Below are 25,499 nucleotides of genomic sequence, written 5' to 3'. Positions count from 1 at the left end.
TGAACAATATTTATAACCAAAAGTTAAAGAATATTTGAAGAATCAATGGAATCAACTTCATCTAGATTCCAAGTATTTTCACGATTTCTCCTCTTTCTGACTACTGAAGAGTTCGTGTAATAAAGTTGTAAATTTTGTAAATTACCTTGTAATATAATAAACATACCTTCTTTATTCTCCGTGTGAACAGGTAAATTTGAAGGAGATTTAGCATCAGCAGGATCATCAGACTTTATTTCTTTAAAAAAGATATAAAAGTAGAGCAATTGAACCATAGCGTAAAATAGAAAGTTGCTTTTTATAATAAATATGGTTCTAGGAAAAGACTGAGTTAACTGGAGTTTATAAAGCTTACTAAAATAAAAAGAAAAAACCAAGAATCAATTCTTCAAGTAAATTATTAGAATTTAGCTACACGTTCTTTACAAGAACAAAGATATATATCAAACTAGGATTTTAAAGTAATAAAGAAACTTTTTAAAATCCAAGTATTGTAAATCGGGTATTTTTCCTAAAATATTTAAAATAAAAAACGGAAAAATGTAGAACTTTATTTATGTCCTAATTTTTACTTAAGTTTTTTTTAATTTTTCTAATTTTTACGAGCAATAGTTAAAAACAATTAGTAGAAAATTTTTTAACTCGTCATATATAGAACAAACAAAATATATTTGTAATAAAAACAACTAGCCCCCAGCTTTGTAGCTATGATAAAAAGCAAGAAGAATTTTAAATAGAGTACTTGATATTTTTTCAAAGCATACGTTTATATTAAGTAAAAAGCAGATACTTAAAAAAAGTAAAATAGTTGAACTAAGGCAAAGTCAAACAAATTGTATTTTGGCATATCAGTTTAAAAAGATTAACGAGGAAAAGGCTCTCAGTAGTTTCTAGCCATAAATTGCAAACCACATAATAAATAAAGCATAAGATAGAAAGAAAACATGGAAAACAAATTTTAGTTGCATGTGTCGTTGTTTCTTAGCAGTTTAATTTAGTTTAGTTCTATTTATATGTTAAAAGAGATTTAAAATATTTTTACTCCTAAAAATATATCCCTTGTATATCTTCCACTCAAAAGAGCGCTTAATCAAAAAGGGAAAATCTCAACGTTATTAATGTATTTAAGCGGGCGAAAGAGTTAAGAAAATTTGTGTCCTGATATTTGTAGTCATTATCATTAATGTATAACAACATAAAAGGCATTCATTTGACGACACATGTTAGTAAAAAGGATGACCCACGACACCTTCCTCCTCGACGACCCTTTACAAAGAATTTCTGTATCAATTATATACCTGTTGCTTGTCTTTGGATGTCGTTGTTCTTGCTTTCTTTTTCTTCTAAAATATTAAAAAATCAAAGTTTCTTTACTATTGCAACCAATTATCTAAAACGACTACCCTGGATTCAATATAGTAAACCCAGTTTTGATCTAGATAAAAACAAACTTTGTAAACGACCACAAAAACTGCAAACACTTATATACCCTTGAATTATAATACAAAAACATAAAATGTGATCGTTTATCTCTTCTGCCCGAAAAATTATTACCAATGACAGCAACTACCAGGCTTTGTGAACTGCATGACAGTAGTTTACACTTTTTATTAAAGAACTCGAGCTTAAGCTATAAAATTTTCATTTACACAGTGAAAGAAAAACCCAAGAAAAATTCTAACCTATTAAAACACGTTTGAAAAAAATTCGTGCCTTCTTTAAAGGCTTAAAATGTAATTTTTCGCTGTAACGTGTTTCATCATCCATTGTGATCGATCATCAGGTGATTGAACAGTTAATACAATTAACAAAGAGGTGACATTTAGCCGTTTTCTGTTCAGTTATAGACAAACTGGTATGACGTCATTTGTGATAAGAACTAAAAAATTCTCACATTTAACTGGTAAATAGCAAGAAAAGTTGTTTTTGTTTTTTCACTACTTTAGCAATTTCTTCTGTTCATATTGAATCTTTAGTGGTTCTTATTGAATTTCTTTCACCGTTTACTCTTATTTCATCAATTCATCCAATTTAACTCTTGAAAATGTTATTGTACATATTTAATACTTATATGAATGTTCAAATAATGCTATGATATCTGTTTCCTCCAATGGATTTGCAATAAATGGAAGTTGCTATAAAATAAGGTCATTGGTACAGTTGAATGTAAGTTGGCGCTATTTAACATTTAGAACATGTTATTGACATTAACAACATTCTTATGACTTTCGTTTTCGCTTTAATGAGCAATAAATGCTCAAATTTAAGTTTCCTTTTTTCTTCCGATCAGAGGAAAATTCAAACGATTCCTTCTCGTTTTCAATGTTATTTACCGATTTCACACAGTTGTTTTATTTTGTCTTCAATGTAAAAGGCTGACAGAAAAAAGAACGTAAATAAACGATGCGACACCCATATGATAAGAATGATAAGTCTAATCCAGAAGTTTATAAAAGTAGTATACATTGGATGATTGGAAATAAGCGCGTTACAGTTAGTTTCTGATAACATTGCGTGTGTGTTAAAACCGCAGGCTTCGTCAAGGATGCGGCACCCAGTTTATTGAGAAATATAAGTTAATTCAAGAAGTTTATAAAACTCTAATCGATTGTAAATGTTGCTTACCTATGCGTGTTGCTCATTTGTCACTAAATATACGCAATTTTTGCGAAGAGAAGTTATAAAATATGTAAAATTCCAGTTGGAAATATGCTTGTTCGTATATAATTTTTATATACTAAGAGCTTTAAAATTGAACTTCCGTCCTTTAAATGACGTCACGCACTCAAAGTCAAATTCGCATCAAAACAAGCAAATATGCCATGTTTGAACGCAAAGTTCGATGCGTTCCCATCGACTAAATTCAGTGGGCGATAGCTCAAAATGATCAGTAAAATACAGAGAAAACGTTTGTATCGAAAAACGAAATATGAAAATTTCACTTCAGTAGCACTTTAAGATGAATTCATTGATTCAATATCCGCTTAATAATTATCTAAAAAACGACCAATCGTACGTAAACTTACAATTATCTTTATTTTGTATCACCTGATGATCGATGCAAATGATCATAAGCATAGTGTCCCAGAATATGGTTTATACAGAAGGTTCACTCGTGTCGGAGCCTTTGATGTTTTCTTCTCACTTATGTTGTGCCGTGCATATCGGCAGCCATTATTCCAGCAAGATATTTAGAGCTTTTCACTTGTTTCCAACCACTAAAATGATACGACGTCATTTCTTACATTGAAATATTTTCGATTTCATTGTGAAGAAATGACGTCATGTAATTGGAGTCGTTGGAAACAAATGAAAAATCTTAAGTATCTTGCTGGAATGATGGCGGACGTGAAGACGCAGCGCACACTTGAGTGAGCCTTCTGTATGATTTTTATTCTGTGATATTGTGCTGAATATTACATTTTAGGAAATGATAAGTTTTTTAATAACCGCTAATAACGGTTTTCGCTTTAGTATTAAGCACTTTTTCTCTGCAGATAAAATAATACAAATTACAGTCGAATTACGATTCAAGAGAAAATATTGCTGTGTACTCATATTTATGTGGATGACGATAGTATTCATTTATAACGCTTGAGTATTTCATCGAAAAGGCAATACCTCGTAAAACTTTCTCTGAAAGATCCGAACGACCTATGCTGATTAAGGCGTCTGCCAATTTTTTTCTAGTAGCATCTTTTCCTTTTTCCTTTTCCCAAAGCAACAGCATTTGAAATGCCTGAACATTTGAACGAAATGATTTCAGATCAGACTCAGTTGGTAATTGTTGAGTGGCATGATGTTCATAACAATTTTCTTCATCTGTTAATTCACCAGGTAAACTATCTAAGAAGTGAGAAAAATAGATTAGTGCGGACGATTTATCAACCAAAAAGAAACAAGTCTTGCATATTGGGTCTACAAAGGATTTATAAAAATTTTTTCTTTCAGATTTGGTCAAAGTGTATGAGTGTTTTTGAAAGTTAATATCATTTCTTGCTGACTTTGCCAAATAAGTAAATTTACTTATTGTAAACCACCTTAAGAAATTATGGCTTTTGCAAAATACTGATATAAGTGATTGCCATTGAAATTTCAGAATATATCTAAAACATCTTTTCGTGGAAATTGTTTGCTTTAAATTGATCTCAAGTGATTACCCTCCCTCAGTAGCGCTCCTGCCACCGATTACATCTATTAAATTATAAAAAATTCAAACATTTTTTTGCCTTATGACGTTCGATATTATGGATTATGGAAGCATAAATAGTTATAAATCTTTGCATATTTTAAATTACTTTTGTCAGAAGAAAAGCCACAATTGTTATTTTTGGGTTCTATAAAGAACTTCCCATCTCTTAGATCAAATATCTCCAATGCTTTATCCAATTTTAAGCATATATAGGTTCTCTTGGAGCCTATAATATCATCATCATCATCATCATCATCATCATCATCATCATCATCATCATCATCATCATCATCATCATCATCGTCATCATCATCATCATCATCATCATCATCATCATCATCATCATCATCATCATCATCATCATCATCATCATCATCATCATCATCATCATCATCATCATCATCATCATCATCATCATCATCATCATCATCATCATCATCATCATCATCGTCACTGTCTTCATCAACATGTTCTCGATCTTTTAAATAAACAAGACTTCCCGAGTCACCTTTCTTGAGAAAAGAGCCATCACTTTTCACCTTTACAGCATTTTTGAAAATCAGTTTCTTCGAAGTTTTACCAAAATATAAATAACTCCGTTCACTTATGAAGCCCTTGGTGTGATTACTTGTACGAACTTCGACAAAACCCTGGCCATTTCGTAATCTTTCATAAAGCTCTTTGTTTATTTCTTTTAATCTCAACGCAAGATTCACCATATCATCTCCACCGAGACGCTGAAAATCTTCTTTTTTCCCAACTGGAATAGACATGAAATCGGTCTCACCATTAAACACACTAACCGTATTGCAGGAAAAGGTACCCAGTTGTTTCTCCTCTTCACAATTGGGCGGTTGGTAGAAATATTTGTTACTATCATTGTTATTTCTGGCATTAACAATATCAGTTATTGTCGAAACATCCCTTTCCAGATCTTCCACTTGGTGACCGACACAACCAACATGTGCACAGGTCAAGGCGAAATAGTTTTCATCTTTACGACAGAACATTGTCAGCTCACAGCTACAACAAATGTTATCACTAATATCTCGAGACGTATTTGATAAACGAAGATGACCATAATATTTTAACTTTAATGGTTTCGATGATGAAGTTCGTAATTCGATGAATCTTGACGCTTCCCATCCAAATTTAGAATCAATCCCTTTTTTTATATGGTCTTCCAACTTTTTTTCCTGTTTATCAACTGTGATAACTAAATGTTCATAAGGTATCTCTTGGTTTGGAACAGCTATTCCAACAGGTCCGTTTATCCACACGAAACTAAATAAGCAAAATAAATATATATAAGAAAGTGAAGCTGATTATTTGTCCGTATTACATATCAAGTTGTCAATCTTCCTTAAAATTTTGAAGAGAATAAAGAGTTTTGGAGTCCTAACATTGTTTGTCGTTGTTGCTCGTATATTCACATAAAGGTGGGAGTCTTTTTAGATGTTTATTTAAAAAATGGCAAGTGTTTCTGCCAACATAACGGTAGTTAACACCAGCACGGAGAGGATACTTAAAAACCACTCATGACTAGGAATGAAGAATGTGATCTGTATTCTTCATTGATAAGTCTAAATTTAACATTTCAAAAGGGAAAAAACTGTTTATAGAAACAAACGATAACCATTAACTAGCCTAATAATTCTTTATCTTTCGAAAACAGTTCATAAACACGGTTGTGTTAGTGCTGTGTATGTTAAATGCGATTGAATAATTTTTAGTCGCATGACTTAAAACTAATGCAATGTCCCCCTCACACCACACAAACACGGAGACAAGTGAAAAATGTTTTCCCGCTCAATTTAATATCATAACAAATAAAACAGCTATGGAGCTGAAAACTAAAAAACATTTCTCGAGCTATTAAACGACAAAACTCAACTATTAATAGAAAGAAAGAATTTAGAAAACAATGGAAGAAAAATGCTGTGATCACCTTTACAGCATTTTGCAATTGTTGCCAGCTCATTTTGATCTCCCCCGAAAGACGTTGATTATATTGAAAAGCTGTCGAAAATTTGAAATTTGTTATCTTTGCTCCTATGTAACCAAAAACTTAATGAGGGAGCCCTTAAAAATGAGTTTTGCCTTTTCTCGAGTCTCAAACAATGCTTTCTTCGACTTCATCTAAGGAAATATTGAGACCTTTGGAAAACAAAATTCCCTTTTATCCAATCACAATCAAGATTGCACGGTCAGTGTTTACACATCAAGTAAATACTGACCGTGCAATCTTTATTGTGATTGGATAAAAGGCAACAGAAAATTCTAAATGTTTTGCAACGTGAAAAATATTGAATATTATCTGTAGATGACGTAATGGTTCATGAGAAAATTGTAAACAAAAATGGCAGAATCTCGCTTAAGCTTTGCAGGAGTTTACAAACTGTTTTCGCTTGAACCATTGAAAATAAATACGTAAAAATGCACGGGGAGTGTTACACTGTCAGTCAGGAAAGTTGCCATCGACTGCTTACGGGAGAAAGACGAAAAGGAACCGAAAAATTTATTGTCAAAGCACGGAAAACTTTATGAAAGCCTCTGTATTCATTAGTCAGACCTCAGTGGATGTTATCCGCCCGAGCTTTGCTTCGGTAGGTAATATTGACCTCTGTTTGAATAATTTTTGATATCATGCTCAACCACATCCAATAATTGTGAGCTAATTGTTTGTTAAGATCAAATGCCTGAACAATATGATGAACTAAATCTCCACCTCGCAAAAAGTTGCTATGAATGAAACTGCATCATTTGTTTTTAGTTATGGAAGATAACAAAATATAAAAATTTTACCGTTGGAGGGTATTGAAAATTTCATCTCGAATGTTGTAATCGTCGTTAAGGAACTTTTCTCTAAAAACTTCATTGTTGTTCGTTATATATTCAGGTTCTAGAAAAATATGAGATATTGTTTAAAACGGTCTTAAAGTAGAAAATGTTTCGGAAGCAAAATGTTGAGAAAGTTGCAAACCAAAAAACACAGTAACTTTAACTCAAAGAAAATGTTCGAGACTTTCTTTCGTACGAGTTCTACTTTCAGCGTTTGCCTTTGAATCAATGGCATAGCAAACCCCATATTTTTTATCCTGCTATACGTAAGTAAATTGTACATCATTAGTATTATTTGTTTCTTTGGAAATTTATTGTTCTTGCAGTGAGTGAACACATATGCATAGCATGACCAAATTTGGGGGCTGAGGGCTTTAAGCATGGAATGCACATATCCTTGTGTTATCTGAGTCGTTATTTCTTGACTTTATCAATGGCTAATGATTTTTTCGAATTTTCATTTTTGTGTCACATAAAACCCACAATGCGTTCTCCATAGCAATAGGTTTTCATAAATCATTATATTAATGAACGTAAAATTGTCATTGAATATTGTAATTACGTAAATTTTACTGCGAATAACAGTGCTGCAGGGCAGAAATTCACTTCAGGAGACGATGGAGCAAAGCGTTCCAAATTGCCGACCTTTTTTTTTCAGGAGTGTGCCAAAACTTTTGCATGTTTGCAACAGTGCAAGTAACATATTTTCAATAAGACTAGATTGAAAATACTCTTCTGTGTATTTGTAACTCATTCAAATTATTCGCATTTCATTATTTTATGAAGAAGAAAATAAACTAACTGGCTTTTTCACACTAGCTGTTATCCGAATGTTGGGTTGAAAAGCACTTTATGATGAAAAATTAAGTTGGGATAATATGAGACAACCATTATCAAAAATCTGCTTAACAACAAGTGAATACAAAAAAACTTTCGTTCAGCACAGCTAGTTTTAAAAGTTCAGAAAAGACTATACCTGTTGTATGTGTTTGGCTGTCCATATTTGTGATTTTCTTTTCATCTATAAAATAGAAAAAATTACATGCTTTTTACTATTGCAACATAAGTCATAAATTCTAAACTTAATGTCTATGATTCAATCGAAAAATTGATCATAAAACTTGTGAGAATTACAATGATGTATTTCATTTATACACCTTGAGTGAGGGAGAAAAAAATATTACTGAAATAATGTTTTTGATATTATTTCTTATTTTCAGAAAAATTTCAAGAAGACATTTTTCCGAGTCCTTATAATGGCACAAAATGATAATTATACAGAAGGATCACTGAGGTGTGCAACGAGTTCTCACGTGCGCCATATTATTCCATCTGGTAAAACGTTGTTTTTAACCATTTAAATGACATGATGTCATTTCTGAGTAATGAAATCGAGAATAATATGCGCGGCAAAACATGCACAAAGAAAAAAACATGAAATATTTACACTATAGTGATCTTATTTTTGTCTACAATAGATAAATTTCCGAATGAATCTTGTAACTTTTATTGCTTCTTAAAACTGTCTACACGAGCTTTCAATTTACGCGGATCTCACAATTCACCTAATCCACTGAAATGGCAGTGTTTCTTAAAAAAGAAGACTCAATAAATTTATTAGCTACGTCATCATCGAAAGAAATAGTATTGTACACAGGACTGTCCATGTATGCGTGTTCTAGTTGTACGACTTGTAGAATATGTTTTTTATACATTTTAAGTAAGCGTAAAAGTTGTACAAAGAATTGATCAACAATATTAGCTATAATCAAAAATATAGGTATTGTGGTATTATACAGAATTATTCTGCTTTACATTATGTATCCACGCTAGAGCGTTTTTGATAAACCAATGTATTTATATAATAAACCAGGTGAGTAATAATAATTTGTGAAACATATTCCAAGAAGCAAGTATCCTTGACGTATTTCTATTTGCAGTTAATTTTTGATGGCAAAATGTTTAGCTATATAATTTATCAATGTGATGACTGTGTTAGAAAGCGAATGCAAACAGTTGTGTGTAGTGGCGATGGTTGTCAGATTTTATTGTGCAAATATTAGCCTGTAAGAGTATGGTTTCGATGAATGGAGAATTTTCTATCGTTAACATTAAGATGAATATAAAGTCAGCTGATTGACAAACAAAAGTTTCATGGATAAGCCGCCAAAGCAAGGTTCCAAAATGTTTTATCATATTTGGAGAAGTGCATCGTATACATAAACATAAAACAACCTGTTATAAAATGAGAATGTTTATAAGTCAAACATTGGATACGTATTAGTACTTTTGTGCAGTTGTCGATTTTTTATTTTATAAATTTCTTTATTTTCGGAACGATCTTCGTTTCATTATTAGTGAAACTCGCTACAAGCGAAGAAATTTGACAGCTTTTCCTAGCTCAGCGTTCAAAAATTGTTTATACCTACTTCAAAATGCTAATGTTGGTGTTGAGCAAAAACCTTAAGCGAAGTGACACATATTCTATACTTTAAAATAGAAACTATCACAGTTAAATAAACAAGGACGCGCAACCGATATATAAGTTGTATATTTGATATTTTTATTAAGATACTCTTCACAAATGGAAAATGAAAATAAGTGCTCCAAACTTCATAAACAGATCAATTATTCTTTTTAAAAATTTGGCACGGAAAGTTTTCTTTGAGCGAAAGAAAAAAGTCATTAAAACATTTTCCAAATTTCTTTACGTGTATATACAATAATACAACAACAGCAATGTTACCTTGTCGACGGCCAAAGGCATTTAAAACTTGAACTAACATATTCGCGGTTGCATTTTTTCCTTCTGTTATCTTGCACTTCAAAAGCATTTCCAATGCCAATTTATTATTTACAGAGCATATCTCGTGCAAATTTTCTTCAGATATGCCTAGCATTCTAGCAAGCTCCAGCCATTGAAGATTTATCATTTCAGCAATTTCCCAGAGATCACTAACTTTGGAAACATTACTCACTATTGTAGCATCGTGATGTCCTAGATGTACAACAAGGTAATAGTTAGCCATTTATAATGCTACTAACATATGTGACTACTTTCAATGTCACCAATATCAATTTCATTATAAATATAATATTTCGACATGCTTCACGATTTCAAAATTCAGTAAACATAGTGGTGACCATTACTACCCCTTGCGCAGAAAGGTTTGTTGACTATCTTAAAATTAACCTGATTACAAGAGGCAAACTAGCTCCCAGGTAGCAATGTCGCTGTGATATGCCCACGAACATCAATTCTGTTGATATATCTACAAAACTCTAATTAATTGACGGACATCATTCCTTAAATAGCAGAGCCTGTTCGAAGGATAGCTTTTGGATGGTTTCTAGGGATTTTTACGTACCTAGGTTTTAGAGGGTTCAGGCTTCTTTCAGGGGTTTCTATGCAGGTTCATTCGGCTTATGCAGACATTTTCATTCGTCGTCTTTGCTACATTTCTTCAATATAACGCGTAGTGTGCACACAAGTAATTTGGAAACATTCAGCTCATAGGGGGAGAGGGATCGAGGGAGTTAACTTAAAATTCAATTCCTTGAAGCGAGTGACCTCATTTACAAAGTTTACCATGTATACATGGACTGGCCCAGCGCGTTAAGCAAGCTACCCCCGCTCTCGTGTAATTACGTGTTTATGTAATGATGGATTTAGGGTCTTAAATAATACGTTTCAATAATCTCTTCAAAATGACCGTCGCACGCGCGCGAGTGTGTAATAAATGACTGGGGAAGAGAGTTCTAGAGAGTTGAGATAGACAAAATAAATGCAAACGTGCTTGAAAAACCACAAGTTAGTAAATTGAGGGCATAGACCAAAACAACAAAACAAGAAAAAAAAGAATAACTGCTGTTTTCGTGATCGATTATAAAAAACCTTCGATGATTTAATAAATAAAGTCAAATCAACACACTTACCAAAAGGAGTATATACAGGTGGTTCATCTTCTTGTTGCTCCTCCAAGAGCTCTTGCTGTAGGTTTTCACGTTGCACTTCCTCCGCGTTTTCCTGTTCATTATTTCGAGGTTCTTCTTGTCTTATCTCTGTTACCTCTTCATTATACATAATTTAAAAGAGAAATAAATGTTCGAAATTCTATTTATAGCAATCTATGTTGTAAATAGAAACAATAAGGTCACTATTCTTCCCAAAAATTTTTATGATTGTTGGTAATAACCGTCTACACAATGGATACTTACTCTAAATCTTAACATCACGTCACTGCTTATGGTTAAAGAAAGTGAAATCAAATGAAATTTCTCGTGACTCAATGATAAACAAAGCTTTGCTTTGCATGCAATAAATTATTCATCCAAACATTTAATTAATATATTAAAGAAATTTGATTCAAGTCAAGGCAAACGAGTACTGGAAAAAATTAAAACTTCATTTCTCTGGTAACATTCATGACAGTACAGAAAATACAACAGAAGATTTGTTGTTAATAAAAAAAGCGGTATATCTAAAGCAGTATAGAGCAATTATTTACTACAACCATCTTGTGGAATTGAAAAATAACATCAAACAGAAGAGAAACGAAACAGGTTTAGCAACTTTGGTGGAAGAACATGATATGTTGGTAACCAGGCTCTCCAAAGCCATGTTTATACTACTACAGGTTTATAGCTGACCTGGGACCAAGTACCTGGTGTAAACATTGAGCAAATCAAGACTGACCTAGTACAGTGCCACGTTAACCAATGGGACCACAGGGATTTTTTTAACCCAAAAATATTTATTTTAAAATAAGATTGAATTTAAAAAACAACCATACATTACAAAAACAAATGCTGCTAAGTTAAACATAATCAATCATAGAAAAATACAACTGCAAACTGCCAGGAAAATATGGAGCAAGATAAAAATCTGCTCTTATAAAAACAATGATATGGACGATCCAAACTCAATAAGTTTGTGCCCAGGGGCCCAAAACACCTCAATGCGGCCCTGACCTGGGACTGACTTTTAAAGCCCAGTATTGCACACAGTTTTAGGAACATTTCCCTAATTAATCAGAATAGGGTACGTAACTGCATTAGTGTAAATGCATTTACTAGTTTCCATGACAGCTGCTTATAAAAGAGCCAACAATGGCAGCTAGCCAATATTAGTTCTTTTAAATATAAATGTAAACAGTTGACTTGATATTGCTAAATAGTGACTGTTATACTATCAAGAACTGTTAGAAATTTAAAGTACCGTATTTGGCGATGTATAAGTCGACCTTTTTCGATCAAAAATCTACCTAAAAAAATCGACCTCGACTTATACACCGAGTCATGAAATTCAACTTCGTATTCATCACCTCATCGCTTCGTATTCACCTTTGTTTATAAGACATTAGACGTTCAAATATTTAGCACGAATATTTAATTTTAATTCATTCATTCAATCATTCAATCATTATACTTATCCATGTCTAAACGAATGAAATACTCAGCGAAGTTCAAACTGCAAGTTGTAAGCTTTGCCGAGGAAACTAACAACTGTGCTGCCTCAAGAAAGTTTGGCATAAATGAGAAACTCGTAAGAGATTTGTAATTATACATCTTATTATTAATTATTACGCGATAATGAAACAATTGAGCTTATACTGGGGGTGCAATATTTTAAAGGCAATTTTATTTGGTTCTTGAATTCTCTGTGGAATGAAAAGGATTGAAGCTGAACTTGATGACTTTAATTTTTAACATTCAAAAATAAATTGCCTGATGAAATAACTTTTTAAATTTTCAATGAACATAGTTACAAGCAACTAAATAGCTTTGCAAGAGATTATTTAGGCCAGACATTTAAGAATATTTTGGCCTAGGTTGGTTGCCATGTAAACTGCTCTCACTCATAGGTCAGTTCTAGGCCAGTACTATGAACAAAGCTTAAGAGTATATTTTGAATTGCTTGATTTTTGCAATGTATTGTGATGACTTACCAAATGGCTCTGAATTCATAACTGCTGTGGTTGAAGTGTCTGCATGCAAAGATTTGGTTTCTAAAAAAAACATTAAAATATTTTACCAATCAATCACAAAGAAATAGAGTAGAAACACATTCATTTAAGTAAAGCATAACTGTCCAGTAACAGTTAATATCTATAAACTAGGGTGACATAATCCCAAAAAGAAATGATATAAAAATGTCATGTAGACAAATACAATAATATTTCAGCTAGTAGCTGATCCAGGGTTAGGCAAAATAAATTATATCCACTAACTTTAACTCTAAAATACCTTTATATAAAAGTAATTGGTTATGAATTTCTAAAGAATAAATATTACCCAATCAATAAGTTGAAGTAATTTATTTTGCCTATAATTGAATATGCCCATGGATTGACCTGAAATTTAGATTTGCTAAAGAAGAATATCTGTTCAAAATTCATGAATCGTAGGCAGTTGTATAGCAGTCAGTTATTTGAAATGAGTGATCTATTGGCGATAACAAAAAATGTTTTGGTTTCTTCCCTTAAATATCCATCACTCAAACCTTTCTTCACACTTGAGTCTAAATCTGACTTCAATTTATAAATACCTTTCCATTCCGAGTTCACTTTCATGGCATCATGCTCACTGCTCCCTTTGATTATGTAAATTATACTTTCACTTGAAAGCAAAGCCACCTTTCCATTTCCATGATGAACAAGACGAAACAAACCATCAAATAATTCTGAACAATATCCTGTATTTATAAGCATTACAGACCATTTTATTTTAATTTTGTTGGTTTCAATGGAAAAAGTTTCAATAACAAGCTGTGATTTGTCCTCTTTAAAATAAAAACCTTTGATAGTGTTGTCAAAGGGAGTGTAAATGACTCGAGTGTATGCGTTGATTCCTTTAACCTGTGGATGAAATTTCATCTTTTTAACAAAAGTTTTATCGAACTTAAAAATGATGAGTTGGTAAAATCGGCTAGATGAATTTGTCAAAATTGCTATATTTTCACAGGATGAAATGGACAAACTTTTCACTTCATCATCAACTGGTTTGCGTTTAACTTTTGGTACAAACGACTTAATAAGTTCACCATTACTGTCACACACATATATATTGATTTCACTTCGTTTGCGTTTTGAACTTTTCACTGCAGCAAGGATAACTTTGTGATTGGGCGTGGCAGCTAGAAAAATCTTACTAAAGTTTTTGTCATTAAGAAAATGCAAAGAACAATGTTGAACAATTCTGTCTTCCAAACAAAGTTTCAACACATAATTTGGATGGTCTTTACCATATAAAAGTAGATATACCATGCCATTTTCATCAACGTTCATGCGTTTTACTTGTCTATTTTCAACATTTAGAGGTTCTTTACACCATGTTCGAAACTTTTCGCACTTGCTGTCAAGCTTTTGTAATTCATTTCCATCAAAAACAAGTAATTCCCCTTTTCTGTTTACGATCATTTTCTTGTTAAAGAAATCAATATTCTTACGAAGGTCAGTTGTGTGCCAAGGTAGTGACGTGGCAGTAATTTCATTGATGTTCTTGAAATAGAAAGGATGAATCAACTGCTTGCCATATTGAATCAAGGGCCATTCCATAACATACATTCTCTTGTTAGTGTGCTTAAATATGAAATCGGCCAAATTGACGTTGATATGTATTACACTGTAAAGAATTTCGTCTTCTAAGTTATTTTGAGATTCGGCCTTTACTTCCGCGACAACCGATGAGTTTAATTCATTCAGGCATTGCAACAAATCTGTTGTCGCTGACTCACAGTTATCCAAGTGTTGAAGAATAGCGCTTGCTATGCGAATCTTGCTTGCTGTTATTTTATCTTCGATGATTAAAGACGCATCCTCAAATGCTTTTTGCGCTCTCTCTCCAGCTAGTTCAAACAACGGTTTACATTGAGATAACGTTGCTGTTTGCGGTGTTGACGACGATGGTTGCTTTGCAGCACACCCTTCCAGATGTTTTAGCTTTTCAACTCCGTCTTGGAAGAAAAAAAAACTGTCGCGAAGATTTCTTGACGAATTCTCGCGAAGATTTCCTGACGAATTCTCGCGTACTGTCTCCAATTTGTCCTTGAATCCATCAATAAAATATGTTCCATTTTTGCCTTCCCAAACATTCACAACTATGCTGAAAGCGGATTTTATTCTTGCTTCCATCACCGTTAGAGACTGAAAGTAGTGCTCAAAGAAAATGACCAGCGAAATTTAATCAAAATGTGGCAATAATAGAGTGCTGTAATATCGGTCGCCACATCACATACAGTGTCACTGTAGTGATAGGCGATTACCGATTACTTGGTATCGATACCGCCCGATACCGAGCCTAATTCGGAAGTAGTCGATAGTGCGTGGTATCCAAAAAGGACTTTTAAAATTTCACTATTATGTAAGTTTGTCTTCGTTTTCATTATTGGTTTTGACAAACATGTTGTTTTTTTTCTGTTTTATTATTGTAATATTTTATTCACTTTTACTAATCAATACATATTGAGATCTCGCCTTCAGTAAAATAACATGTAACCAATTTTTTCATATCGAATTTATACAGCTTCTGAAAATTTATCGTTACTACTAATAATGTTATGACAGTTTGATTTGAAACAAGAAAAATAAAAAATTCGTCGTATTGTTGAAGTATATAAGGCCACACTTTAGCAATTCCATTATTAGATCTTTATCAAGTGACTCAGACGTTTATTTTCGAAATTGGAGAAAGTAATCGCTTTAGTAATCGATACTTCGATACTTTTAAGATAAAGTAATCGGTATCGTATCGAATCGATAACTAATCACTGTGAGTGAAACTGAAGAGAATTTATGTTTAAAATTTCATGTTCTGTTGAGCACACTGAACTATAAAAGATGGGACTGGGAGGCTACCCTACCTGCAATATAACCTAATTATTTTTTAAGCCAAATTTGAGCTCCAGACAACAAAACTCAGCTCAGCTGTACTAGAGATTTGTCTTGCAAAAAATTTGGGGGTTAAAATATTTCTTAGAGAGGTTAATGATTTATTTAGAGCGACGAAATTTATGAAAGTTGGGGATGATACTCCCTGCACCCACCCAAGAAAATCCATATAATTCATGAATGGTTTCATTCAATTCACGACTGTTTTCCATCCAATCCATTCAATTCATGATTGTTTTCTTTTCATATTTTAAACATGCTGCACCGATCAGTAGCCCTTGTATGCTCTTCATATGTACTCCATGTAAGTACTTCATCTATGTAGAAATAAAGTACGTCCTACTATTGATGTAAAGTCTAATATAAATGTAAAAAGTCTAGACTCGGAAATAGGTCAGAAAGATTGCAGTTAAAAAGCATTGCCGTATCACGAACGCCAATATAAGGGGGGGGGGATGTTTATTCACATGTTCAATATTGTCTGACCGATTTCTTTCGAAAGCCAAGTCAGTATTTAAGAGAGCCATTTGAGCACAGCTGACTATATGAATAAAAACCTCACAGCTAATATTCTAGCGACGGTCCTGAGAAGAAATGCAAACCAAATTCATTCCTATGGGAGAAAAATAAATAAACAATGAATGATGGCTGCTCAAGTCTAGATTGATCATTCCAATACACGAATATAAAAATCAGTAAAATTTTGTATTTTCAAAAGATCTTGTTAAACCATATCATCCCCTAATTTTCAACTCAGATTCGTCCTATCAAAATGTACTATCTCTATAATGATTGGCGAAAGAGGATGCAGACCTTTCCTATGAAACGCTTTCTAACCATTATGTCCGTTGAAGCCTAGTGGACCTTTTACAATGTTACCGTAGTAACTTTGAGCAGAACAAACTCATTTTGTAAGAAAATTTCATTTTTACACCCCTCTGCACCAAACTCTTCGCAATAGTTGCGTTTTCTTTTTTATTTTACTATAAGCAACCATTTTAACAAGACTTTTGTACTTTGAAGGAAAGTCTCAAAATTTTAAAAAGGGATCATTGTACATACTGCTCGCTGTAGTCTTAAGTCTCATAACTTTTGCTGCCTGTTCATACGAAGTTTTGGCTGCACTTCGCCATTAATTAAAGCTTTTGTGGAGCGTTTCTTTGATAAGAGAAGTATTTTTAAACTTTGCCGAAATTTCCGGGGGGTTGGTGTGTAAATCAGCTCAACGTTCGTCATTCCTCCCGCACGCGTAATTTCCTGTAATGCACAACTGCAAGAGGGGGCAATTTCTCCACCAACATTTCCCATACTAAGATCTTTATATACGTAACTGTTAATAAAATCAAACAGCAGCCTCGTATCCATGCGCTTAGATGCTTTGAACCATATGATGTTTTATAATAAATTGAATGCCACATGACGTTCGTGGGCTCGCGCATTTGCGTGGCTGCCTCCCTCATGGTAAATTCCTAAAACCCAACCTATTGTGGTATTCATAGCTATACTCAGCTACCATCTTGACTATCCCAGTATGCCTTACAAAAGGTAGAGGAAATTACATAAAAAGCATACTTTAACACCATAGTGAAAAAAAAAGAGTAAACCATGTGATCCTTCTACACAGTAACATCGAAAAATTTAATAAGGCGGGTAGACATTGCTGTAAACTATTATTATATAATAAATATAGAAATTTTATCAATGAACAATATTCTTTTCTGGAAATCATCTCACTTGGTCTTTTTTTTTGTTCCTATGTTCCTCTAACAAACAATTAAAGCAACCAATTTGAATTCAAATTTTGCCAGGCGCTTCCCTGCGATTTTCCCATTTTTTGTATGTTGTCCCGCGCTGTACTTTTTCACACAAATGATTCAAAGCATCAAGGCACCTGGGTACGAGGCTGATCAAACAGGGCATAATATATGTAAGGGATATTTTGGGAGTGTTTGCTAACCCAAAATGAAATCTTGCCAGCGTCACTGTTTGAATCTTACATATTTGTGAAGAATTGGGAGTATAGATTTTCTGTGATGATTAATCCTAAAACTCATGGGGGATATGTAAATTTACCATATATTAGTATTTCAGGGATAAGCTCTGGAAAAACTCTCAAGAAATACTCTTTATAGTTGTCAATTATTTCTTGAGAGTTGTAGTCATGATAAATTTTGTTGTTATATAGTTGCCAATTAAATCCATCATTAAATAATAAAATTATTTCAGTGGTTATAACTTATATGTTTGTAAATGATGATCGTCCAGGTTAATAAAGTCCTGAGAAGGACTGTTTTTGTTGTACAAAAACAAAAACAGTCCTTCTCAGGACTTTATTAACCTGGACGATCATCATTTACAAACATATAACGATAGTCCCCGGTTCAAACCATTTACTTGGTTATAACTTATTTGTAAAATGTTTTTCAAGATCAGGTCTTGTTTTCCAATCATTAAACTTTGTGATTCTGTGCACCAGCAGAGGAAGCTCTGGGAAAACTCGTGAAAAATTATTTTTAATTTCCTGCGTGTCATTTCCGGCAAAGATTTACATCGTCATCCGACAAGAAAAAATATTAAATGTTTAAGATCAGTTCATCGTCTCAACAAAGTTTTTTCTATTTTATCGCTATGGCTAAAAGTATGCAAAAAATATAAGGTTAAAGACATAGAGTTAATTACAGAGGGATAAATAAGATAAACAGAACAAACCCTGGCAAATAAATAGATTATACATCATGAAATATTTCACATATATTCAACCTAACATTTACCACTCTTTGGTTTTGTAATTAATACAATACAAGAAAGTCTGGAAAACTTACAATATATACGACGATTTTTAAGTGTATGAAAATTGGAGATACTATGATTTCGTTTGCAATTTCTATTATAAACAGATTATAAACATCAAAGTATGGTAGATTAATATCGTTTGATAATAAATGTAAAGCAATTTTATAGATCGCAGCGGGAAACAAATATATTTACTGAAAGAATGGATAAGGATTTTCAAGTATTATTTCAAACGTTATACGCACGTGTAACTAATGCCTCTGTTTGTAAACAACAGAACGAGCCCTTTTATAGTGAAAAACACCGAATTTTGCCTTGGTTAGAAATTCTTCTTTGAAGAGTTCACCCTTGTTGGGACTATGCGACACTGTATCTACAAAACAGTACTATATGATCTAATGAGTACTATGCTTTATAAACATTTTAAGTACACCATAATATTTTTGGTGTATTTACAAAGGAGCTATTTCGTAACAGATTCATAGTTACTCCCGCCGTTTACCCGCGCTTGGATGAATTACTTCACTTTGACACTCAGAGCACTGGGCAGAAATCACATTGCGTCAACACCAATCACTAGCCATCGCAATGCCTTGTTTTAATTCAACAGTCTGATTCCCCTTGTCCGTTCCAGTTCTAAGTTGGTTGTTAATTGCCTGCCGAATCGACCTGACGGTCACAGCTGAGATAATCCACGCGAAGTCCCTTCGAAGTCCGACTCCGCAGCAAGCCACGCATCTCCGTTAGCCCACGCCGAGTCCGTTCCAGTTCTAAGTTGGTTGTTAATTGCCTGCCGAGTCGACCTGACGGTCCCAGCTGAGATAATCCACGCGTAGTCTCTTCGCAGTCCGACTCCGCAGCAAGCCACGCATCTCCGTCAGCCCACGCCGAGTCATCACACTTCAAGTCTCAGCCCGACAGACCCAACCTATAGATCCAATCTTTTTCCCAAAGTTACGGATCTATTTTGCCAACTTCCCTTACCTACATTGTTCTATCAACTCGAGGCTGCTCACCTTGGAGACCGGCTGCGGTTATTAGTACGACCAGACAAGAAAATGAACCACTCCCTCGGATTTTCAAGGGCCATCAAAAGCGCACCGAACTCCGCAAGAAGTGTGAGGCCTTACTGGACGTGAAAACCTATCTCCGGCTAAATAGATTTCAGGGTAACTTTGTCCGTAAAAAAGAAAAGAGAACTCTTCCCCGGGCTCTCGCCGACGTCTCCGAGTTCGGATGCGTTGCCACTTGTGCCACTAGGTGGCAGTATCCCTGTTCTGGTTCGGGAATATTAACCCGATTCCCTTTCGATTGGCGGTACGCTTTGTAACGGAAATTCCCTATCTCTTAGGATCGACTAACCCATGTCCAACTGCTGTTCACATGGAACCTTTCTCCACTTCAGTCTTCAAAGTTCTCATTTGAATATTTGCTACTACCACCAAGATCTGCACCAGTGGCCGTTTCAACCTGGCTTACGCCAAAGGCTTCGTCCCCACCACTGCGCCCTCCTACTCGTCAAAGCATTGCACTTGCTTTGACGGGCGAGTATAGGTGCAACGCTTGAGCGCCATCCATTTTCAGGGCTAGTTGATTCGGCAAGTGAGTTGTTACACACTCCTTAGCGGATTCCGACTTCCATGGCCACCGTCCTGCTGTCTATATCAACTAACACCTTTTGTGGGATTTGATGAGCGTCGACTTTGGCACCTTAACTCAGCGTTTGGTTTATCCCGAATCGCTAGTTCTGCTTACCAAAAATGGCCCACTAAGAGCTCGCATTCGAATGTCCAACTTTAGTTAAGCAAGTTGGACTTCTTACCAATTTAAAGTTTGAGAATAGGTTAAGGTCATTTTGACCCTAAGACCTCTAATCATTCGCTTTAACTGATAAAAATGCACAAAGAAATCCAGCCATCCTGAGGGAAACTTTGGAGGGAACAAGCTGCTAGATGGTTCGATTAGTCTTTTGCACACTATACCCAAATTCGACGATCGATTTGCACGTCAGAATCGCTACGAGCTTCCACCAGTGTTACCGCAGGCTTCATTCTATTCAGGCATAGTTCACCATCTTTCGGGTCCTAACAGATACGCTCTTACTCAAACCTCTCTGAGAGCAGAATAGGTCGGTCAATGATGCAATCTCAATGAGACTCCCCACCTTAACTGTCTAGGTCAGTCTTTACTTTCAATGTGCCCACAGGTTTCGATCATGCTTAGATTTGCGCACATGTTAGACTCCTTGGTCCGCGTTTCAAGACCGGTCGGATATAGCCGTATGATCGTCAGCACCCTTAACGTATAATGTGCAAACACCAACAGTCAAATGTCGGATAGAAAAGTTGGGTTGCCATCAAAGCGCACGTTGCAGTGCCATGGTTGTCATCAAACTATGCGAATGCAAGGCTTAACAAAGATTAAATTCGTCAACCTTCATGGCAATCTTATCGCTCAACAACAACCAATGCTGACGCTCGTTTGCCAAAAGTTCGCTGCCTGCACTTTGCACCCGCACACACCTTGCCCATGCTAATCATGAGCGCGCACGTTGCATGCAACTGAATCTGAAAAACGAATTGCTAACTCCATTCGCTTCCCTTTCAACGCTTTCACGTACTTTTTAACTCTCTTTTCAAAGTCCTTTTCATCTTTCCCTAACGGCACTTGTTCGCCATCTGTCTCGTGCCCATATTTAGCTTTAGATGGAGTTTACCACCCATTTTTGGCTGCATTCTCAAACAACCAGACTCTTCGAAAAACCTCGAAATCACCTCGCAAACACAAGAGCCTTGCCACGTACAGGGTTGTCACCCTCTATAACGTGCTGTTCCAAGCAACTTAGGCAGGCCCGTCGTGCCGGGAAAGTATTTCTCGAAACTACAATTCGCCATTGCAACACAACGGAGATTTTCAATTTGAGCTATTCCTTCTTCATTCGCCATTACTGGTGGAATCCATGTTAGTTTCTTTTCCTCCGCTTATCAATATGCTTAAATTCAGCGGGTAATCTTGCCTGATCTGAGGTTAAGATGTACGCACATGCACAATTTGGCTGGTCATCACGAGCGTTGCCACTTCATGTTGCCACAACAAGGTTGCAAGTTTAGCTTTTTGCCTTGTTTGTTGCAAGAGGGCTACAAACGTGCTGTACTTAGAAGAACGCGACGGCATTAGCATATTGCTATCTCCCACGACACTTCATTCAACTTTCAGTAAGACATTGCATGCTGGAAGTTAACGTTTATAACCAACACTCAGACAGGCATGCTCCCGGTATAACCAAAAGCGCAATTTGCGTTCAAAGATTCAATGATTCACAATATATTCTGCAATTAACCTTACGTATCGCAGCTGGCTGCGTTCTTCGTCAATGCACCAGCCAAGAGATCCACCGTTAAAAGTTGTAAACATTATTTCTTCTATTTTTGTAATCACACAACTGTCAAACATTAAGTTGAATAAATAATACGAGAGAGGCCGGGAAATTGCAAAGACAGGCTTATTTGAGTTTGCACAACACATTCTGCTCCACATTGTTGCTTCCATCTACCCATTTAAGGACGTAGAATTGTCCACCTGCCATTTAGTTATAAGGTTCACAGAGTTCTTCGATTGTGAAGGTAGATTTTAGCAACCTAACACAAGCGAAATGTTAGTGTACGGTGATGATCCTTCCGCAGGTTTACCTACGAATGATCTATCCCCAGCACAACGATGATTCAAACGATTACCCACACCTTTTGGTGAAGGAGCAACTCGTTGCCATCGTCAGTTAAGCACGCGTGCGGCCTAGGACATTTAAGGGCATCACAGACTTGTTATCGCCTTCATGACTTTGATTAAACACACAACAGTCCCTCTAAGAAGTCGAGAGTGATTCGTGAATCGTCTGACTATTTAGCAGATCAAGGTCTCGTTTGTTAACGGAATTAACCAGACAAATCACTCCACCAACTAAGAACGGCCATGCACCACCACCCATAGAATGAAGAAAGAGCTCTCAATCTGTCAATCATTACTATGTCTGGACCTGGTGAGTTTTTACCTGTTGAGTCAAATTAAGCCGCAAGCTTCACTCCTGGTGGTGCCTTTCCGTCAGTTCCTTTAAGTTCAGCTTTGCAACCATACTTCCCCCGGAAACCAAAGATTTTGGTTTCCCATAAGGTGACAACGAGGTCATCAAATAACACTTGCTGATCCTTAGTCGGCATCGTTTATGGTTAGAACTAGGACGGTATATGATAGTCCTCGATCCTCCAACATTCGTTCTTGATTAATGAAAACATTCTTGGCAAATGCTTTCGCATTAGTTCGTCTTTCGTAAATCCAAAAACTTCACCTCTGACAACGAAATACGAATGCCCCCAACTGTCCCTATTAATCATTACTTTGGTTCCAGAAACCAACGGAAAATTGAGCCAAAGTCCTATTCCATTATTCCATTATTCCATATGTATTCAAGCAAAAGCCTTCTTTGAACCCTCTAATTTTTTCAAAGTAAACGTCGCGTATCCAACACACACAGTCAGTTAAGAGCACGCGAAGTCTGCGCGAAGAAGGCCAACGCCGACAGTAGCATACCTTGCGGCAGACCGTCGTCGTCGAGTCCGAAATCCAACTACGAGCTTTTTAACTGCAGCAACTTTACTACAAGCTATTGGAGCTGGAATTACCGCGGCTGCTGGCACCAGACTTGCCCTCCAATTGGTCCTCGTTAAGACATTTAAATTGTACTCATTCCAATTACAAGACTACAAAAATGCCCTGTATTTTTATTTTTTGTCACTACCTTCCCACGTCAGGATTGGGTAGTTTGCGCGCCTGCTGCCTTCCTTGGATGTGGTAGCCGTTTATCAGGCTCCCTCTCCAGAATTGTACCCCAATTCTCCTTCACCCGTTGCAACCATGTTAAGCCACTACCTTACCATCAACAGTTTTTATAGGGCAGAAATTTGAATGAAACATCGCCGGCACAAAGTTAAAAGGCCATGCGATTCGAATAGTTACCATGAGTCATCAATGGGTTGAGCGGCCGTGAAGCCAAATTGGTTTTTAATCTAATAAATACATCCCTTCCGCAAAAGCCGGGACTTTTTTGCATGTATTAGCTCTAGAAATACTACGGTTATCCATTAGTAAGTGGTACAATCAAATAAATGATAACTGATTTCATGAGCCATTCGCAGTTTCACAGTACAAGTGCTTACACTTAGACATGCATGGCTTAATCTTTGAGACAAGCATGTAATACTAGCAGGATCAACCAATCAACCTCCAATTGCTGAGATAAACTTAGGAACAGCATATGTGCTAGAAACTGTTTTGGTTTATGTTTCTCTCGCATGGAGTTGCTCTTCAAAACAAAGAGCAATTATCCATCTTTTTGCCACGTCTTTTAAAGGCATTGCAATTGATGTAAGCATTGACAAGGAACACATACCATAATGGTTCAATGTGCATTATGTTTACAACAAATGCAAGTTTGTGAAGGAAGCATGAAGAATTGCTTCCCTTCATATGCTACATTGGTTTAGTACATATCAGTGTCCATTGGAAAGAATGTACAACACTCACAAACCAAATGAATCACCTCAACTGCGACAAAATTTTTTCACATTTTTTTTTATTTTGCACGAAAGCAGTGAAAAAGCAAGACCAAATTTACGATAAACCGACTGGTGATTCATCACGTCACACAAAGTTCGTTTCTCATTTGTACTTATTTGTGAAGCATACTCACCTCACATTATATACCAAATAACCAATTCCCTTTTCCCAATACTTGGAGGGATAAACACAGAAAGGTCACCGTGACTCATTTTTTCTCTCTTACATAGGTTTTATGATGGTCCCCGCGACTCATTTTTCCCCTTGCAGAGAGGTCTTCTAATGTTCACTGCGACTCAATTTTCTCCTGTTAAAGAGGGGCCTTTGTAGTTAACCATGACATATAGTTTTTTTTCTAACATAAAAAAACTAAAATTATAAATTTTAAACAAAATATCAGTTGATCAGCTAAGGATTTTAGCTGGTTGCATAAATCTTTCAGATTGCAGCAATAGCACTTAAACGTCATTCTTATTAGAAGGTTCTATCACTGTTTAACACAACGCCGATGTACATATTGTCTCACTGTGCATGTGCAGTTTGAGCACTCTTGCTATGTTTACAGGCTCTCATAATGAGACGTTTCCCATTTTTGCATTATGGAAAAGCTTGTCGTTTTAGGTCTGAGCACTCTGCTGACTCAACTATACAGTCCATACAATGTATAACCGTACATCCTGTGTTCTAAGTTCAGGAGTCACAATTTCACTACGAGGATAGCAACGAAGTACATTGATATACACTTTCTATTTATTTTTATACATGTCATACACATAATAATGTGATTTATTTTGAAGAAGTTATTATGGTCAAACATGTGTCCTGGTTATAAAGGCGTGTATTTAAACATTTTAATGATAGATAATTTTCAACTTAGCTATAAGACAACTTCAGTGTAATTTAATACAATATTTATATCATACAGTGAGATTCTGTGAAATATATAAGATAGAAATTGATACAGTTTAGGTGTTACAGGGACCGCAGAGAGGTTTGAAAAGTGGGGGAGGGGGGCAAAAGAAAGTGGCAGAATCGGATTGTTGTTGCAAGTATAGTTAATTTGTTTTTGACAGTTTTATCGGTAATCATTCAATATACAAAAATTGTTTGATTTCGTGTGTTCAAACTGAGTGCTCTGGCACGGTGTTCAGGCACGGGCACCAATGTGAACGAAA

The 25,499-nt window shown here is 35.3% G+C and overlaps 1 protein-coding gene and 1 non-coding gene across 2 annotated transcripts in view; both read right to left on the bottom strand.

Annotated features, from left to right (window-relative positions):
- The window catches only part of LOC124455561 (nephrocystin-3-like), a 43,538-nt gene extending 38,969 nt beyond the window's left edge, over window positions 1–4,569 (bottom strand). Inside the window, exons 1-4 of the mRNA XM_047006200.1 lie at window positions 4,299–4,569; window positions 3,622–3,846; window positions 1,299–1,343; window positions 167–238 (exon numbers count right to left, since the gene is read on the bottom strand). Coding sequence (XP_046862156.1) covers window positions 167–238; window positions 1,299–1,343; window positions 3,622–3,730 — 226 coding nt within the window. The 5' untranslated portion in view covers window positions 3,731–3,846; window positions 4,299–4,569. The remainder of the gene's footprint in view (window positions 1–166; window positions 239–1,298; window positions 1,344–3,621; window positions 3,847–4,298) is intronic.
- A 17,396-nt stretch (window positions 4,570–21,965) lies between these two features.
- Window positions 21,966–22,120, bottom strand: LOC124455936. The gene has a single exon (XR_006952059.1). It is a non-coding gene; the product is annotated as a 5.8S ribosomal RNA (ribosomal RNA).
- Between the last annotated feature and the right edge of the window lie 3,379 nt (window positions 22,121–25,499).

This window comes from Xenia sp. Carnegie-2017, unplaced genomic scaffold, assembly GCF_021976095.1.
Source record: "Xenia sp. Carnegie-2017 unplaced genomic scaffold, XeniaSp_v1 HiC_scaffold_4, whole genome shotgun sequence".
NCBI lineage: Eukaryota > Metazoa > Cnidaria > Anthozoa > Malacalcyonacea > Xeniidae > Xenia > Xenia sp. Carnegie-2017.
This window is presented reverse-complemented; position numbering and strand designations above follow the sequence as displayed.